At 22.0% G+C, this 21,822-nt stretch overlaps 2 protein-coding genes across 8 annotated transcripts in view; both read right to left on the reverse strand.

The window, feature by feature from the left end:
- Positions 1-21,614, reverse strand: LOC126855572 (aminopeptidase N-like). Of its 6 annotated transcripts, none has more exons than XM_050603368.1 (13): positions 21,426-21,614; positions 7,340-7,793; positions 6,497-6,964; positions 5,629-5,809; positions 5,028-5,148; positions 4,207-4,297; positions 3,530-3,918; positions 2,868-3,151; positions 2,285-2,475; positions 1,833-2,120; positions 1,663-1,732; positions 1,495-1,575; positions 1-587 (listed from the first exon to the last, which is right to left on the reverse strand). In XM_050603368.1, exons 2-13 carry the CDS (start codon positions 7,774-7,776, stop codon positions 492-494), a joined length of 2,697 nt encoding a protein of 898 aa, XP_050459325.1. In that variant the 5' UTR covers positions 7,777-7,793; positions 21,426-21,614; the 3' UTR covers positions 1-491. The 6 variants fall into 6 exon arrangements, with proteins under 6 accessions (XP_050459325.1, XP_050459322.1, XP_050459321.1 ...); XM_050603365.1 differs by lacking the exon at positions 7,340-7,793 and adding an exon at positions 19,421-19,889; XM_050603364.1 differs by lacking the exons at positions 6,497-6,964; positions 7,340-7,793 and adding exons at positions 18,770-19,237; positions 19,421-19,889.
- LOC126855567 (thyrotropin-releasing hormone-degrading ectoenzyme-like) overlaps positions 10,652-21,822 on the reverse strand; it is a 21,297-nt gene continuing 10,126 nt past the window's right edge. Inside the window, exons 11-13 of one of the 2 annotated variants that reach the window (XM_050603355.1) lie at positions 11,588-11,657; positions 11,386-11,484; positions 10,652-11,275 (exon numbers count right to left, since the gene is read on the reverse strand). In XM_050603355.1, the coding sequence (XP_050459312.1) occupies positions 11,255-11,275; positions 11,386-11,484; positions 11,588-11,657 (190 nt within the window). In that variant the 3' untranslated portion in view covers positions 10,652-11,254. The remainder of the gene's footprint in view (positions 11,276-11,385; positions 11,485-11,587; positions 11,658-21,822) is intronic. The other variant, XM_050603356.1, reaches the window with a different exon arrangement.

Raw genomic sequence — 21,822 nt, forward strand, 5'->3', positions numbered from 1 at the left:
TTAAGACATTTTAATTATAAACTTAAAATAATAAATTTAATTAATAAATTAAAAATGTATGCCTAGTTCACAAACAAGAATTTAATTTAAAATGCATAATCACGCTCTTGAGTGTAATACTACTGATATATATATAATACTGATACATGTTTATTTTCTATAAAGATTTGATTGTAAAATTAAGAAATATTTAAGAATAATTTAAGAAATATAATTCTTTGTGTAAATAGCTGTATGATTTAAATGTTTTTTTGTTTATAAGAAAATTATTTCATTTTGAAAAATGTTCTTGTCAATGCAAGTGCATCATTAATAGGCTTTTTAATTTAATAAAATAATTCTAATGATAAAAATAATATAATAAATAATTAATAATAATAAATAAAAATAAATAAGAGCTATATAGAAAACTTTTATAATACAAATGTGATACGTGCACGCGCATGATATTACACACGTTTGCGCTCTAGTTTTCTTACTTTTTGCTAATTTCATTCATAGAGAAAAGTCTCTAAGAAGGAATGCAGATACTGGATTTGTAAACGACGTTTCTCTATCTTTCTCTGCATTTTTAATATAGTTGCTTCCTAAAACAATTTATATCAAAATTTATTTGTAATAATTAGTAAGATATGATGAAGTAATTATAAAAGTAAAAAACTTTATTATTATTGCACAGCAAATAACGATGTATATTTCCACATGAATATTGATGTAATAAGAAGCTTTTAAATTTATGCTTAAATATGTAATTCTATTGCAGTTTATATTATTATTTAGATTTCTAATATCTATATAATGGAAATTTATATATTCTATTTTATAAAAATACTTGTCAATACCAATTTACAATTTTTTTCTAATGTAGAGCAGAAATTTTGATTTAAGTAAAATCTATGCTGGATAGTGTAAGATAATTGCGAAGAAATGTCGTACTTATGTAGAAATATGAAGTATATTGTTTATATAATTTTTTAAAACCAGAATTAAAATTTATATGAACAGAATTTAATTAACGATGTTTAAACTTCTTATACGACAGAATCAAACATAACGTGTTCTCATTACATTATTTTCTTTTATAAAATTTTTAATCATTTTAAAATTGTAAAAAAATATATATACAGAATGTTTACAAAGTCTGTCCCCACTATATTTCGGAAATGGCTCAAAATTATGAAAAATTGTGAAATAATGAAAAATCGCAAAATTATGAAAATCAATTTGTCAAAAAAATTTTTTTTTTATACCCGTTAAAATCTTATACTTATACAATCTGGGGGATTCTATTTAAAATTTGCGAATTAGAATCCTTCTGGAGCACCATCTTAAGAAAACAATTTCCCTCCTTAAAAGAGCAGCCCCTCGAAATGATCGAACGTATTTCGTTTCTTCATAATTTTGAGCAGTTTTCAATATAACGAGTAAGGAAACTTTATAGACACCTTATATATATACATATATATATATAATATTTTAATTGATAAAATTTACCTCATATATTTGGCACATTGCTGGGCAATGTGGAAACACTAGCCTATCTCTCTTCATATCCTTCTTTACAAAATTTTCTAACTGAAAAAACGATTTTGATTTTTATAATAAGTAATAATTCAATAGTTTTGTTAGAATGATACACAAATAAATTCATAAATCGCTTACCTCGGTAAGTTGTTTATCAGTATATAAATTATTAATAATAACAGTTAATGTTGCAATTGTGTTGACTTGTCTATATACAGAAAAAAAAATATATATGAATATAGAGAGAAATTTTATAACACGTATATTTAAGAGTAATGTACTTTCATAAAAATAATATTATTTCTTACCTGGATATTACTTCTTCGAAATTACTTAATATGAATTCACGTACAATATTGATTTTAATTTGTTTCGTAATAAGAGTAAAATAACTATTAACAGTTTGCAGTCTTAAATTATAAGTTTTCGAACTCGAATCCATAAGTATATTTTTCATGTTTCTTAAATAGTATTTAATGAAATCAATATCTTGAACGCAATTCGAGAATTCAAAATTTATGTTTTGCAAAGTGTAGTTTTCCTTAAACGAACTCAAACCATTACAATACGTCCATTTCTTCCACCATGGCAAAATTCTATAAAATAGCAAAAAAAAAATTAAATAAATAAAATTCTTTTATAAAACTTTAACATATAATTATGTGTGTGTAATTTAATTTAATAATTTTTAATTTCAAACATTGTATGAAATATAAGAAGTTAGGTATAAAAGTACTACAAATGTAAGAAAAATAATTACTTATGATTATTTGGGTGTGCAAGATATAACGATAATTTATTGTTGGCTTCTTTCTTACACTCTTTAACATCTAATAAGCACGCCCATTTTGCAGCTTCTTGCCTTAAACATTTTTTATGTTCATCTTCGTTAGAAACTTCTGTGTAATAAATTTTCTTCAATAATTCATTTAATATAGTTCGCATTAGTACCTAAAAATTATTGTTAAATAAAGTTTTATATTTGTTTTTGTTACCAGGCATTTGTTATTATTCTTATTTTTATTCTATTTTTATAAGTCATTATCAGTCTATTAGATATAAACTATGCAATATGTTTGCAAATTTTTAAATAAGGACAAAGTAGCAGAGAGAAATAAAAATATATATATATATATCTGTGAAGAATATTATACTTTTTCTTTTTTAATTTTCTAATTTTAAAACCTAAAATATTATAGTACAATTTGATGTTTTTGTTATACATTTTCTATTTTTAAAAATTATTTGATAAAACAATTATTTTATAAGAGTAGCAATTATTTTACATGCATATCTATCTAACATCTGAAAATTTTATTGATTATAAATAGAGTGACAATTACCTTCACAGAAAGTTTTCTACCGAAAAGATCCATGCTAAAAATGCGCGACATGTATTCTAGAGCTTTGAACATAGGATACCAGGCCACATAATCTGTTTCTTGCTTTAAATAATCCGCGATATCCCAGAATCTGAAGGCACTTATTTGGTATGCCAGCATTAAGTGAAAAGCATCATCGATAATTTGGGCACGATTGAGAACGTGTATATTTACATAATTCTCAGATTTTAAATAATTTGAAATCCTTTTCCAATTTTCATTATCATAATTTACGCGATAATATCCTATAAAAAATGATAATGTTTTTAATAATTCAAATTGCAAAAGAAAATCATCTGAAATTTTAATTGTATTTTTCTCTAATTTACTATACATATATATAATATATATAATTCTATAATTTCTGTAGTTTAATACATACACATATAAATTGTTTAGCATAGCAATCGCAAATCTGTCAAAAAATATATTTGATACAATATACTTATTGGCAAGATCATGATTGTTCCTTTTAATGATTTATCTATATATTTTTATTATATATTTAACTATATGTAGTATATCTCAAAATACAAGTAAACAAAAGTAAACAAAAACTGAAATGTAAAATTTAATTACTTAGAATAAATATAGGAGAACAATATTTATTGGTCGATATTTACCAGTTTGTTGTAAATTAAATATTATCCATTGATTGCTTTCAAGATTTTTAACCTCCTGAATAAATTGTTTAGTAAATGGTATTTCATGTGATTCTTTATAGATTAGCCAATTGTTAGGTGTAGTATTATAAAAATTTGGTTGCATCTGCGTAGTATAAGTCAAAGGTATACTCAAATTTTTTGTTGCACTGTTAATTTCTATTATTACCCTCTCGACTGTAAGTGTCATTGGTTGATATATTCGCATCACTTTTATAATAGGATAACGTTTATGATTTAGCCAACTTTTCAATTGCTCTGCATTACTACTAATGACATCAAATTGTTCTTGCGTTGGTACGAGTGAATCCCATTTCTGTTCATTAATATAAGCAGTTTGCAAAGTCGACCTGTAATCATTATTATAAAATTTATACGCACACTAAAATTGAAAATTTTAACTCTGTGTTAAATAGAGAATTAAAGAAAATAAAATTATAATATTAAGAGATAAGCAAAGAATGATTGCAAAAAACAAAAAAATATTTTTTTTTAAATTTACATTATTATTGTTAATGTATTTGCTTAATTTTGTTTTATATATAATTATTTTTTATTGTAATACATTACTTATTATAGTACAATTACTTGTTATCACTTATTATTACTTATTATAGTATATTATATATATTACTTACTCAAATATGCATAATTCCATTCCCCAAATTATATGATTCCAAAAAGATTCTTCGGTAAAAGCATGTTGCAGCATACGCAATATAACGGATCCTATGCATCATGAAAAAAAAGAATATTTGATTAAGTATATTTAAAAATATATTTATTCATATTTGAAAAATTTGCGCCCCCTTGATTGAAAAATATGATGGTTAAAATTTTTATGTTACATATATAACACTTTCATATATTAATTTAACAAATTGCTATTGTATTAATTGGAAATAAAATATTAAATTATTGAAACAACTGAAAAAAGGTTTCAAAATAACATAATATGTTGATTTTATTCTATAAGAGAGTGAGAACAGATGACTGTAGATCAATAAATATCAATAACATTATAACAATATAATCCATGTAACATTTTTTTAAGTTAATTTTATTATTAAAAATATGCTACTTTTACATAAAATTTCTTTCAACTCATTAATGTTAAATATAAGAGAACAATAATAAATTTGCTATTAAACATTTTGAGCATTTAATAAATTGAATATCATTATTTTGCCTTTCAATTTTCAATCAATATTTATTAAGTCATTTAACTTATTTAACTTCAAAATTTAAATACAAAATTTAAATAATAACAACTTTCAAAAAAAGAATTTCAGAAAAAAAATTTTTAGACAAAAATTATATGAGTAATAAATTTTTTAAAGTATAATATTTAGTATTAATTAATTAAATTATCAAAAAATATGTTTTTTAAAGAACATTTATGTTTCAAATATTTTTACATGGACTATTCTTAATTCTTTTTTCATTTGTATTATCATACCTTTTAAATAAGAAATTGCTTCAGAAAAGGGGGTTTGTGATTCAAAATAACCATCCCAGAATAAAACTTCATGTTGAATTTGGACGACAAACAAATCCATCATCCGAGTCTCTGGAAAAACCTGGAAAAAAAATTTTCATGTAATTAAATCGATATAGAATTGCAAAAAAAATTTGCATTTACTAGATCGCATTGTTATCTTCTAACGTTAGAAAAAATATTTTTTTGAAAATATAATAAAATATTACTAAAATATTGTCTATTCTGTAATATTACAATAATCATTTTATTCAAAACATTTAGAAAAATTTCTTTTTTATTACAAATTTTATTTCTATATTATTTCAATTTTAGTTTAACATAAATGCCAGTTTTTAATTTACATCTTATATTTAATATATTTAATACTTTTACTTTTATATTTTAAACTTTATAAAAATATAAAAATGTCAAATATACGTAATCAGTTTTGTAATTTCGAAAAATAAATAAGTTTAAAGATAATAAAAATTTTATGTACTTGTCATATGTCAATAAATATTGTCATGTGTCAATAACTATTGAGCATACTGATTAACAATTTTAAAGATACGAAAGTAACCTTATCAACAGCGTACGTTCCCATAAATGTGGCCAAAGTTTTTTGCACCCAAGGACTAAGAGAACAGAACATATGAAAGTGAGGAAGCCATTCCTGTGATATTTTATATCCTATTAAGCGCGCTACTTCGATTTTACGCCCAGCTGGATCTGCATCTTTATTATATAAAATATCTGATTCTCTAAAAATTGTTTTAAATAAAGTACAGTTAGTTGTATTGTGTGTATATGTATAAGTTTTTTTCAGAATGTTTAATGATATTCTCTTTATATAAAATTATTGATTTAATATATACAAATGATTAAATGAATCAAAAAGTTTGAATTGATTTTTAATTAATAATCATGCTAAACTTTTTATATAATGATATTATAGTGACATTATAATGATATATTTACCTATATTAATTCGGGTATTAATAAAAATGTATACTCGCAAAAGATTCATTATCAGAAATCAAATAATTTTCATTTTTAATAAAAATATTAAATAAATTTATTATTTTTAATAAATATTGAGAATAGATTTAATAAGCTTTGCATAAATGAAAAAATACAAATTTTATCAAATAAAAATAAAAGCATTTTCTTATCACGTAATGTAATGCAAACGAATTGTTCTATGAACATGTATAATTAAATCTTGTTACTATTATTTATTGCAACTGATGTAAGTATGCAAATAATTTTAACTTTTTAGATATACTTGATTTTCAATAAAAATATATATTTTTAATTGAATTCATTGTCGGATATAAAACATGTTATTCTATAAATTTTGCTTTATATTAATTATACAAATAATAATTGTGTATTTTTTAACATATTAAGATATCTCTTTATATTTATTTCTTCACTCATATATTTACCTATAAAAAATAAGTCCTGTACTTGACGTGTCATAATCCTGATAATCTGGAATTGCGATATTATCTAGTTTCTGAATTTCTCTTAACCTTTTCCATTTAATATTGTGTATAAACGTCGTGACATTTCCCATGACACTTTGTGCATACCACAAATCAGATAAATAGTTTGGTCTACCCCATAATGTGATATAATCAATTGTATACAGTTCGTGAAATATTGATTTACTAGCCATAACTACAGCGAGCAAATAAATATACATTTCAGGAGTGGTATCAAAATGTGTCCACAACATTCCCTTTTCATTTGCTTCCTCTTCATGCTTTGGCATATTCGACAAAATCTCGTAATTTTTATGGTGCATTATAGAAATTTTAAATTTGCTTGCAAGACGCACATCATCCCAACATGAAAATATTTCTTGCCTGTCAGCTTTCAAAAAACATATTGCAGGCAGCCACTTCTCATATCTTAAGAACAGAAATTATATAAAGATAAATTGTTTTTTACAAGTATAAAAATATTAAGAACTAGAGAAAACATTGTCTTGCAAAAATGTATATGCTTTTATCTTCTATTTTTTGTAATATTATTATTATATTACACATTAACAACAATACATAATAAAAATTGCTTTTTCATATTAAAATTATTCAATGTTTGCTAATATTATTGCATCTTGTAGTTTAATATAAAATAATATTAATGTGTTATATAAAATGTTAAAATAAAATATAATTTTAAAATTAATATATATATATATATATATATATATATATATATATATATATAATTTATTTATTTACATATAATACATATTTAATATTTGATAGAGAGTTACTAACGCTATATTTTTACGTCTTTTGTAGAAAGTTTTAATTCCTCTGTTATCATGTAGAGCACCTGCGAATCTCACATTTATGATACATTCTTTCGGAAATTCTTCCATGGAATAAAGGTCGATAATATGCGAATCTTTATCATATGTATAATTTGATTCAATAATTTTAATTTTTTTATCTTTATCAATTCCTTCTAAAGATTGAATTAAAATTATATCAATTATGCATAATCTTTCTGCATATAAACTTATCTCCTGTGTTGGCTCACGAAAAAACATAGTAATATTGGATTCACCGTAGAACTTATTACTATTAATATATGTTTTAAGCTTGATGTCATAACGGCTTGGGTAATATTTCGGTAATGAATTGGCGGTAACAAAAGTTGTCGTGATGATGAATGCTAAACTGCCACTTAGTAGCATTTTTAAACATGCCATGTTTTTACTTTAGAAATCTGCAAAAATATTTTATTATTAAAAAAAATAAATAAAAAAACAAAAGCAGCGAGATATATTCTCGATCATAAACATATGAAAGAAAAAAGGAATAAGTACAAGTAACATTAAAGTTAACTTTTTTAAAAGAAATTGATTCATAGATAATTATAAAATTTCTGGTTAGAAATAGGAAGAGAGAAAGAAAGAGAGAGAGAAAGATAATAATTTAAAATATAAAAATTTAATGTATATTTAATTGATTTTGTTTTTATTGTGTAAAAAATTATTTATTTTACGCACTTTATTTTACTATATTTCTTACTTTATATTATAATTTTTACATTCAATTTATAAAGGGAGAAAAAATAAGCTTTAAATTCAAAATAAAATTTTTTAATACTTTTTTAATTCTGAAGATAAAACATGTAATATATGTAACATAGTTTAGTCGATTTCAAAGAACAAATATGTAATAAATATAATAATAAATTATGTTTTAACAAAAACGTTTTTATGATGTTACTCTTTATATAATCTAAAAATTTATTTGTTTAATTTACACTTTTTAAATAAAATTTGTGTTGCAGAAAGTATAATTTTGGACAAACATTATATCGTCAAAATTTTTTTCTAAATTAATTAATATTTCCTCATTTATAAAATAAAGCTTTACATTTAATCATAAACAAAACTAAAACTTGGTTATTTATTGTCGATTTAAAAATTTAATAGAACTCGTATATGTGTCTCTTAATTTTAACGGAAAATTGTGTTGAATTTGTAATAAGTCATATATAATAAGTAATTGCCGTTACTATCAATATTTACATATTTTTATAGGCGTTTTGAAAGTTGTACATTGTGTATATTTTGTTCAGCTTATACTTTGTCAATATGATTGATATTATTCTGTTATATATGTGTTTAACTCTCCGTTACTTACAATATTTTTTACTCAAAGTATTAGAATAGATAAATAAAGCTAAAGTGTTGATAACATAACTTAAATAAATAAAAAATAATTTTTATTTCTAAACAATTTTTATTTTAATCTGTCTTTATATTTGTACATACATTAATTGTTTAATGTTGTACTTTAATAACGTTATAAGGTATTGGATGTTACATCTAGAGAGTATTATTCGTTATTATATATAATTATTTATTTGATAAAATTAAAATAAATTAAAATTTATTCAACACTTAAATTAAATTAAATTTAATTTAATTTAATTTAATCAAACTTTATTTCTTGTAGAATTGACTCATTAACTGAATCAAGTATAAATCATGCACGATTAGTCTGTTTATATTTATTATGTTATTTTTAATAAAGTTATTTTAAGATATACATAATATAGACATTTTTATGATACGCGTTTGAATTCACTTCTTTGTTAAAACTATCAAAGTTAACTTTTAGAAAATAAAACTATGGTTGTGTCTTATTTGTATATTAGCATTATTTAAATTTTTCCTTTTATTTTTTTATATTTCGTTAATTTAACGACAGATATATAGATATATTTTATTTTTTAACTCACCCTGTATATTAACGTTGTATGCCACAGGTTTTGTTATTCAAGTATGCAATTCTCACAGAAGTTAAGTATAATAAATCTGATGATTGTTACTCTATTTATTGATTAGTAATATTTTATTAAGTAATATTCAAAATATATATAATTACAACATTTTCGAGATGTTATCATTTCGAGAAACCATCGAAGACTGACGGCACTCGGTATATAACATTTCAATAAGTACGGATGTTATGTCAACACTTTCGATCATCGAAAATATCTCCACTAACCGATAAATGCTAATAGCTTTTAAAATATAATCACATAAGAGATTGCATTAGTTTTTAACTTTAAATAATTTATTTTAAGAAAAATACGCAAAAATAGGCAATAAAGCATATTTTATTTTCATTTTTTAATTTTTTTACTTAGGTTGCCCGTAGTATAAACTGCAATTAATTAGAGCAATTTGAATACGATTCAGAGTGCCAAAAATTATATATAATAATTATTAGTTTTGACAATTATCAATGTTTTTATAAATCTCAAACTGATGAACTATTTCGCGAAACATGGAATTGAATTTTTATAAATACATAAAAATTTTAAACCTTTATATGAAATATAGAAAATAATGGATAACTATTATTTATCATGATTTGAAACACAAGACCATTTTTAAAACTTTTTTGATGGAATTTTGTCAGACATTAAACAAACCATATAAATCAAATTAATAATGGTGCAGCTGTTAGAATATGCAGAATTTTGAAATTCAAAATTAAGAAAGGTTCTTAATAAAATAAAAAGCGTGTGTGATGAAAATTCAATGTGTGCTTTATTAATTTATTAATTATAAATTTATTAATTATAATAAATAAATTAAACATTAATAATACGTTAATTAAATACATTGTAAGCAAAATTTTAATAAAATGCATAAGTAAATACATTGTAAACATTAATAAAGTACATTTCAGTTTTTATAGCATTTAAAATATCTATCACATATATTAATATAACAAAAATTTGTTAAATACGTATATATGTATGTAAATAATAATTATGTACATAGAATTATTATATATATAAACAATAATAATAATTTTATATTATAATAAAATTACAAGAGATATGCTATATAACATGTTACATTAATATGTATTATTAATACGCATTATTATAAATACGCATTATATATAAATATTATACATTATAAATATCAATATATATATATGTTAATATATCAACTAATAATTAATACAATATTAAAATATAAATATATTGATCTACATATATTAATAATAAACTTAATAAAAATGTTAAGATGGATATATAAATATTAGAGAATAATATTACTGATATGAAAAAAGTTCAAAATATAGAAAATATAATTAAAATACAATTTAAAATACGATGGTACATTTCGATACATTAATGATACACCACGTTTGCATTCTGTAGACAAATTTGTTTTTATAATATTTATAAAATATATTAATCTACATATTAAAAAATCAGAATTTGTCATTTACATAATAAAATTTAATATGATTTAAATATCGCAAAACGATAAGAAAAACCCATGCATGAAATATCTTTGATGTTAATGCAATTGAGTATCATATTATTAATGCATCTAAGTGGACATAATTAAAATATTAAATATATGGCGTACAAAAAATATTTTTCAAACAGATAGGTTGAGATTACGCTGAGATAAATATTACTATTATTAGTTTTCATTAAGCAATTAAATTGTTAAGATACTTTACATTAGATTCGATTTGTTCAGAGCATATGTCCAATTTGATTTGAATTTGTTTATGTAATTATTCTTCTTCTTTCCATTGTGTTATCAGTTTCGCAGCAATTTAGAATAAATCATTTTTATATTAATCATTAAAAAATTATTAGGGAAAAATATAAAATAATAATAATTTTTGCTGGTTTATTTAAGATACTGTAACACAATACTAAAACACATTTTATGAAAATAAAAATTAATTTAAATAAATGATTAATAAGCGAATACAGTAGTATTAAATAAAATACAATAGTTTTAGTAATTGTATTTAAAATTTACCTCGAGAATTCCATCTGAAGGCTCTTTCAAATTTTTCCGTATATTCTTTTTTATATAATTTTTCGATTCCAGCAAATGATCATTCAGAAATTCTTTTACCTACAAAACAGATTATTTTAATATTTATCAACTTTAAAAAATAGTTTCTTCACTTGCACTAAGAATCACATTTTAAGTTTATATAAGCATAGAAAATTTTCACCTCTTTGATTTGTTCCATAGAATATAAATGATTTAATAAAACTGTAAACATTACAGCTATTTTGTGTTTCCTATAAAAGAATTAATTAAGTGAGATTTATATAACATAAACATAAATTTATGAGTAATAGATTTATGAAAAAATTACTGTGGTCTTATTTCCATAAATTTGTTGAATATAAAGTTTAATATTTGATCTTTATAGTATAATATTTTATTTCTCGCGTTCGCAATATTCAAAAGAAAAGTATTATTATAATGATCGCTAAAACCTTTTAGCAATATAATCGATGTTTTATTATTAATTTTTAGAAGATTTAGAAAATTTCTTATAAAATCTGAATGCTCAAAGCAAGCCAGAAATTCTGAAACTTTAATTTTAGTTTTCTTTTTTTATATAATGTTTTGACCATTAAATAGAATTTTCATAATTAATAATATTAGAATGGGACATTAATTTTAAACCATTACAATATGTCCATTTTTTCCACCACGGCAACAATCTGCGAGATCAAACAAAAAAATACAATTTTGTTATAAATATTCAACGCATCTTGTTTTTATATCTTGGCCAAGCAATATTAACAAAATATATAAACATATTTATAAAAAAATGAGAAAAAATACTTGTATTTTTCAGACATTTTAATTATAAATTCAAAATAATAAATTTAATTAATAAATTGAAAATGTTTGCCTATTTCATAAACAAAAATTTAATATATATATTTAAAATGGATAATCAGTACGCTCTTGAGTGTAATACTACTGATACATATATAATATTGATACATGTTTGTTTTCGATAAAGATTTGACTGTAAAATTTAAGAAATATAATTCTTTATGTAAATAGCTATATGATTTAAATGTTTTTGTTTATAAGGAAATTATTTTATTTTGAAAAATGTTCTTGTCAATGCGAGAGCATCATTAATACGCTTTCTTAATAATAATAATTTAATAAAATAATTCTAATAATAAAAATAATATAATAAATAATTAATAATAATAAATAAAAATAAATAAGAGCTATGTAGAAAACTTTTATAATACAAATGTGATACATACACGCGCATGATATTATACACGTTTGCGCTCTAGTTTTCTTACTTTTTGCTAATTTCACTAATAGAGAAAAGTCTCTAAGAATAAATGCAGATCGTGGATTTGTAAACGACGTTTCTTTATCTTTTTTTGCATTTTTAATATAGTTGCTTCCTAAAACAATTTATATCAAAATTTATTTGTAATAATTAGTAAGATATGATGAAGTAATTATAAGAGTAAAAAACTTTATTATTATTGCACAGCAAACAAGGATGTATATTTCCACATGAATATTGATGTAATAAGGAACTTTTAAATTTATGCTTAAATATGTAATTCTATTGCAGTTTATATTATTATTTAGATTTCTAATATCTATATAATAGAAATTTATATATTCTCTTTTATAAAAATACTTGTCAATACCAATTTACAATTTTTTTCTAATGTAGAGCAGAAATTTTGATTTAAGTAAAATCTATGCTGGATAGTGTAAGATAATTGCGAAGAAATGTCGTACTTATGTAGAATTATGAAGTATATTGTTTATATAATTTTTTAAAACCAGAATTAAAATTTATTTAAACAGAATTTAATTAACGATGTTTAAACTTCTTGTACGATAGAATCAAACATAACTTGTTCTTATTACATTATTTTCTTTTAAAATTTTTAATCATTTCAAAATTGTAAAAAAATATATATACAGAGTGTATATTTTTACAAAGTCTGTCTCCACTCGCTATATTTAGGAAATGTTTCAAAATTATGAAAAATTTGGAAATAATGAAAAATCGTGAAAATCATTTTGTCAAAAATTTTCTTTTTTTATGCCCATTTAAATCTTATACTTATACAATCTGGGGGATTCCATTTAAAATTTGCGAATTAGAATTCTTTTGGAGCACCATCTTAAGAAAACAATTTCCCCAACCTCCTTAAAAGAGCAGCCCCTCGATCGAACGTATTTCGTGATTCTTCATAATTTTGAACAGTTTCCAATATAACGAGAAAGGAAACTTTATGGACACCTTATATATATATAAATAATTTTAATTGATAAAATTTACCTCATATATTTGGCACATTGCTGGGCAATGTGCAAACACTAGCCTATCTCTCTTCAAATCCTTCTTTACAAAATTTTCTAACTGAAAAAACAATTTTGATTTTTATAATAAGTAATAATTCAATAGTTTTGTTAGAATGATACACAGATAAATTCATAAATCGCTTACCTCGGTAAGATGATCGTCAATATATAAATTATTAATAATAACAGTTAATGTTGCAATTGTGTTGACTTGTCTATATACAGAAAAAAAATATATATAAATATAGAGAGAAATTTTATGACACGTATATTTAAGAGTAATGTACTTTCATAAAAAAGATATTATTTCTTACCTGGGTATTACTTCTTCGAAATAACTTAATATGAATTTACGTATAACATTGATTTTAATATGTTTTGTAATAAGAGTAAAATAACTATTAACAGTTTGCAGTCTTAAATTATAAGTTTTCGAACTCGAATCCATAAGTATATTTTTCATGTTTCTTAAATAGTATTTAATGAAATCAATATCTTGAACGCAAGTCAAGAATTCAAAATTTATGTTTTGGAAAATGTAGTCTTCCTTAAACAAACTCAAACCATTACAATACGTCCATTTCTTCCACCATGGCAAAATTCTATAAAATAGCAAAAAAAAAAAATAAATAAATAAATAAATAAAATTCTTTTATAAAACTTTATATAACATATAATTATGTGTGTGTAATTTAATTTAATAATTTTTAATTTCAAACATTGTATGAAATATAAGAAGTTAGGTATAAAAGTACTACAAATGTAAGAAAAATAATTACTTATATTTATTTGGCTGTGCAAGATGTAACTTTAATTTATTGTGGGCTTTTTTTTTACACTGTTTAACATCTAATAAGCACGCCCATTTTGCAGCTTCTTGTCTTAAACATTTTTTATGTTCATCTTCGTTAGGAACTTCTGTGTAATTAATTTTCTTCAATAATTCATTTAATATAGTTTGCATTTGTACCTAAAAATTATGGTTAAATAAAGTTTTATATTTGTTTTTCTTATCAGGCATTTGTTATTATCCTTATTTTTATTCTATTTTTATAAGTCATTATCAGTCTATTAGATATAAACTATGCAATATGTTTGCAAATTTTTAAATAAGGACAAAGTAGCAGAGAGAAATAAAAATATATATATATATATATATATATATATATATATATATATATCTGTGAAGAATATTATACTTTTTCTTTTTTAATTTTCTAATTTTAAAACCTAAAATATTATAATACAATTTGATGTTTTTGTTATACGTTTTCTACTTTTAGAAATTATTTGATAAAACAATTATTTTATAAGTGCAGCAATTATTTTACATGCATATCTATCTAACATCTGAAAATTTTATTGATTATAAATAGAGTGACAATTACCTTCACAGAAAGTTCTCTACCGAAAACATCCATACTAAAAATGCGCGACATGTATTCTAGAGCTTTGAACATAGGATACCAGGCCACATAATCTGTTTCTTGCTTTAAATAATCCGCGATATCCCAGAATCTGAAGATCCTTATTTGGAATCTCAGCATTAAGTGAAAAGCATCATCGATAATTTGGGCACGATTGAGAACGTGTATATTTATATAATTCTCAGATTTTAAATAATTTGAAATCAGTTTCCAATTTTCAGGATCATAATTTACGCGATAATATCCTATAAAAAATAATAATGTTTTTAATAATGTTTTTAATAATTTAAATTGCAAAAGAAAATCATCTAAAATTTTAATTGTATTTTTCTTTAATTTAATATACATATATATAATATATATAATTCTATAATTCCTGTAGTTTAATATATACACATATAAAACGTTTAGCATGGCAATCTGTCAAAAAATATATTTGATACAATATACTTATTGGCAGGATCATGATTGTTCCTTTTAATGGTTTATCTATATATTTTTATTATATATTTAATTATATATGTAGTATATCTCAAAATACAAGTAAACAAAGGTAAACAAAAACTGATGTAATGAAAAATTTAATTACTTCGAATAAATATAGGAGAATAATATTTATTGAGCGATATTTACCAGTTTGTTGTAAATTAAATATTATCCATTGATCTCTTGTAAGATTTTTAATCTCCTGAATATGGATATTATTGGTTTGATTATCATATGATTCTTGATAGACTAGCCAATTGTTAGGTGTAGTATTATAAAAATTTGGTTGCATCTGCATAGTATAAGTCAAAGGTATACTCAAATTTTTTGTTACACTGTTAATTTCTATTGTTACCCTCTCGACTGTAAATTCCATTGGGTAATATATTCGCATCACTTTTATAATAGGATAACGTTTATGATTTAGCCAACTTTTCAATTGCTCTGTACTACTACTAATGACATCAAATTGTTCTTCTGTTGGTACGAGTGAATCCCATTTCTGTTCATTAATATAAGCAGTTTGCAAAGCCAACCTGTAATCATTATTATAAAATTTATACGCACACTAAAATTGAAAATTTTAACTCTGTGTTAAATAGAGAATTAGAGAAAATAAAATTATAATATTAAGAGATAAGCAAAGAATGGTGACAAAAAACGAAGAAATATTTTTTAAAAAATTTACATTATTATTGTTAATGTATTTGCTTAATTTTGTATTATATATAATTATTTTTTATTATAATACATTACTTATTATAGTACAATTACTTGTTATCACTTATTGTTACTTATTATAGTATATTACTTACTCATACATGCATAATACCATTCCCCAAATTATATGATTCCAAAATGATTCTTCGGTAAAAGCATGTTGCAGCATACGCAATATAACGGATCCTATGCATCATGAAAAAAAAGAATATTTGATTAAGTATATTTAAAAATATATTTATTCATATTTGAAAAATTTGCGCCCCCTTGATTGAAAAATATGATGGTTAAAATTTTTATGTTACATATATAACACTTTCATATATTAATTTAACAAATTGCTATTGTATTAATTGGAAATAAAATATTAAATTATTGAAACAACTGAAAAAAGGTTTCAAAATAACATAATATGTTGATTTTATTCTATAAGAGAGTGAGAACAGATGACTGTAGATCAATAAATATCAATAACATTATAACAATATAATCCATGTAACATTTTTTTAAGTTAATTTTATTATTAAAAATATGCTACTTTTACATAAAATTTCTTTCAACTCATTAATGTTAAATATAAGAGAACAATAATAAATTTACTATTAAACATTTTGAGCATTTAATAAATTGAATATCATTATTTTGCCTTTCAATTTTCAATCAATCTTTATTAAGTCATTTAACTTATTTAACTTCAAAATTTAAATACAAAATTTAAATAATAACAACTTTCAAAAAAAGAATTTCAGAAAAAAAATTTTTAGACAAAATTTATATGAGTAATAAATTATTTAAAGTATAATATTTAGTATTAATTAATTAAATTATCAAAAAATATGTTTTTTAAAGAACATTTATGTTTCAAATATTTTTACATGGACTATTCTTAATTCTTTTTTCATTTGTATTATCATACCTTTTAAATAAGAGATTGCTTCAGAAAAGGGGGTTTGTGATTCAAAATAACCATCCCAGAATAAAACTTCATGTTGAATTTGGACGACAAACAAATCCATCATCCGAATCTCTGGAAAAACCTGGAAAAAAATTTTCATGTAATTAAATCAATATAGAATTGCAAAAAGAATTTGTATTTACTATAGAGAATGCATTGCTACCTTCTAATATTAAAAAAACTAATTTTTTTTTTAAATATAAGATATTAAAATAATGTGTATTATGTAATATTACAATAATTATTCTCTTAAAAATATTAAGAAAAATTTCCTTCGTGTTTACAAATTTTATTTGTTATTACAAATTTTATTTCTATATTATTTCAATTTAAATATAACATAACATTTAATATAACGTAAGTGCCAGTTTTTAATTTATATTTTATATTTTATATATTTAATATTTTTATGTTTATATTTTAAATTTTATAGAAACATAAAAATGTCAAATATATAATCAGTATTCTAGTTTCAAAAAATAAAAAAAGTTTAAAGATAATAAGAATATTTTGTATTATGTCAATAAATGTTGCCATGTGTCAATAACTATTTAGTGATTAACAATTTTAAAGATATAAAAATAACCTTATCAACAGTATTCACTCCCATAAATGTGGCCAAAGCTTTTTGCACCCAAGGACTAAGAGAACAGAACATATGAAAGTGAGGAAGCCATTCCTGTGATATTTTATATCCTATTAAGCGCTACTTCGATTTTACGCCCAGCTGGATCTGCATCTTTATTATATAAAATATCTGATTCTCTAAAAATTGTTTTAAATAAAGTACAGTTAGTTGTATTGTGTGTATATGTATAAGTTTTTTTCAGAATGTTTAATGATATTCTCTTTATATAAAATTATTGATTTAATATATACAAATGATTAAATGAATCAAAAAGTTTGAATTGATTTTTAATTAATAATCATGCTAAACTTTTTATATAATGATATTATAGTGACATTATAATGATATATTTACCTATATTAATTCGGGTATTAATAAAAATGTATACTCGCAAAAGATTCATTATCAGAAATCAAATAATTTTCATTTTTAATAAAAATATTAAATAAATTTATTATTTTTTAATAAATATTGAGAATAGATTTAATAAGCTTTGCATAAATGAAAAAATACAAATTTTATCAAATAAAAATAAAAGCATTTTCTTATCACGTAATGTAATGCAAACGAATTGTTCTATGAACATGTATAATTAAATCTTGTTACTATTATTTATTGCAACTGATGTAAGTATGCAAATAATTTTAACTTTTTAGATATACTTGATTTTCAATAAAAATATATATTTTTAATTGAATCCATTGTCGGATATAAAACATGTCATTCTATAAATTTTGCTTTATATTAATTATACAAATAATAATTGTGTATTTTTTAACATATTAAGATATCTCTTTATATTTATTTCTTCACTCATATATTTACCTATAAAAAATAAGTCCTGTACTTGACGTGTCATAATCCTGATAATCTGGAATTGCGATATTATCTAGTTTCTGAATTTCTCTTAACCTTTTCCATTTAATATTGTGTATAAACGTCGTGACATTTCCCATGACTCTCTGTGCATACCACAAATCAGATAAATAGTTTGGTCTACCCCATAATGTGATATAATCAATTGTATACAGTTCGTGAAATATTGATTTACTAGCCATAACTACAGCGAGCAAATAAATATACATTTCAGGAGTGGTATCAAAATGTGTCCACAACATGCCCTTTTCATTTGCTTCCTCTTCATGCTTTGGCATATTCGACAAAATCTCGTAATTTTTACGGTGCATTATAGAAATTTTAAATTTGCTTGCAAGACGCACATCATCCCAACATGGAAACATTTCTTGCGTGTCAGCTTTCAAAAGACATATTGCAGGTAGCCACTTCTCATATCTTAAGAACAGAAATTATATAAAGATAAATTGTTTTTTACAAGTATAAAAATATTAGAAACTAGAGAATACATCGTCTTGCAAAAATGTATAAAGTATAATTTTAAAATTAATAAATATATATATATATATAATTTATTTATTTACATAATACATATTTAATATTTGATAGAGAGTTACTAACGCTATATTTTTACGTCTTTTGTAGAAAGTTCTAATTCCTCTGTTATCATGTAGAGCACCTGCGAATCTCACATTTATGATACATTCTTTCAGAAGTACTTCCATGGAATAAAGGTCGATAATATGCGTATCTTTATCATATGTATAATTTGATTCAATAATTTTAATTTTTTTAGCATCTTTATCAATTCCTTCTAAAGATTGAATTAAAATTATATCAATTATGCATAATCCTTCTGCATATAAACTTATCTCCTGTGTTGGCTCACGAAAAAACATAGTAATATTGGATTCACCGTAGAACTTATTACTATTAATATATGTTTTAAGCTTGATGTCATAACGATTTGGGTAATATTTCGGTAATGAATTCGTAATGAGTATGGCGGTAACAAGAGTTGTCGTGATGATGAATGTTAAACTGCCACTTAGTAGCATTTTTAAACATGCCATGTTTTTACTTTAGAAATCTGCAAAAATATTTTATGATTAAGAAAAATAAATAAAAAGACAAAATGCAACAAGATATATTCTCGATCATAAACATATGAAAGAAAAAAAGAATAAGTACAAGTAACATTAAAGTTAACTTTTTAAAAAAAAATTGATTCATAGAAAATTATAAAATTTCTGGTTAGAAATAGGGAGACAGAAAGAAAGAGAGAGAGAGAAAGATAATAATTTAAAATATAAAAATTTAATGTATATTTAATTGATTTTGTTTTTATTGTGTAATAAGTTATTTATTTTACGCACTTTATTTTACTACATTTTTTACTTTATATTATAATTTTTATATTCAACTTATAAAGGAAGAAAAAATAAGCTTCAAACTAAAAATAAAATTTTTTAATACTTTTTTGATTCTGAAGATAAAACATGTAATATATGTAACATAGTTTAGACGATTTTAAAGAACAAATATGTAATAAATGTAATAATAAATTATTTTTTAACAAAAACGTTCTTATGATGTTACTCTTTGTATAATCTAAAAATCTATTTGTTTCATTTACACTTTTTTAAATAAAATTTGTGTTGCAGAAAGTATAATTTTGGACAAACATTATATCGTCAAAATTTTTTTCTAAATTAATTAATATTTCCTCATTTATAAAATAAAGCTTTTACATTTAATCATAAACAAAACTAAAATTGGTTATTTATTGTTGCTTTAAAAATTTAATAGAACTCGTATGTGTGTCTCTTAATTTTAACGGAAAATTGTGTTGAATTTGTAATAAGTCATATATAATAAGTAATTGCCGTTACCATGAATATTTACATATTTTTATAGGCGTTTTGAAAGTTGTACATTGTGTATATATTTTGTTCAGCTTATACTTTGTCAATATGATTGATATTATTCTGTTATATATGTGTTTAACTCTCCATTACTTACAATATTTTTTACCCAAAGTATTAGAATAGATAAATAAAGCAAAATTGTTGATAACATAAGTTAAATAAATAAAAAATAATTTTTATTTCTAAACAATTTTTATTTTAATCTGTCTTTACATTTGTACATACATTAATTGTTTAATGTTGTACTTTAATAACGTTATAAAGTATTGAATGTTACATCTAGAGAATATTATTCGTTATTATATATAATTATTTATTTGATAAAATTAAAATAAATTAAAATTTATTCAAAACTTAAATTAAATTTAATTTAATTTAATTTAATTTAATCAAACTTTATTTCTTGTAAAATTGCCTCATTAACTGAAACAAGTATAAATCATGCACGATTAGTCTGTTTATATTTATGTTTATGTTATTTTAAATAAAGTTATTTTAACGTATTCACAATTTAGACATTATTATGATATGCGTTTGAAATCACATCTTTGTTAAAACTATCAAAGTTAACTTTTAGAAAATAAAACTATGCTTGTATCGAATTTGTATATTAGCATTATTTAAATTTTTCCTTTTATTTTTTTATATTTCGTTAATTTAACGACAGATATATAAATGTATTCTATTTTTTAACTCACCCTGTATATTAACGTTGTATGCCACAGGTTTTGTTATTCAAGTATGCAATTCTCATAAAAGTTAAGTATAATAAATTTGATGATTTTTACTCTATTTATTGATTAATAATATTTTATTAAGTAATATTCAAAGTAATATTCAAAGTATATATAATTACAACATTTTCGAGATGTTACCATTTCGAGAAACCATTGAAGACTGACGGCACTCGGTATATAACATTTCAATAAGTACGGATGTTATGTCAACACTTTCGATCATCGAAAAATATCTCCACTAACCGATAAATGCTAATAGCTTTCAAAATAGAATCACATAAAGGATCGCATAGTTTTTAATTTTTAATAATTTATTTAAAAAAAAAATACGTAAAAATAGGTAATAAAGCATATTTTA

Source organism: Cataglyphis hispanica, chromosome 16 (assembly GCF_021464435.1).
Source record: "Cataglyphis hispanica isolate Lineage 1 chromosome 16, ULB_Chis1_1.0, whole genome shotgun sequence".
Lineage (NCBI taxonomy): Eukaryota > Metazoa > Arthropoda > Insecta > Hymenoptera > Formicidae > Cataglyphis > Cataglyphis hispanica.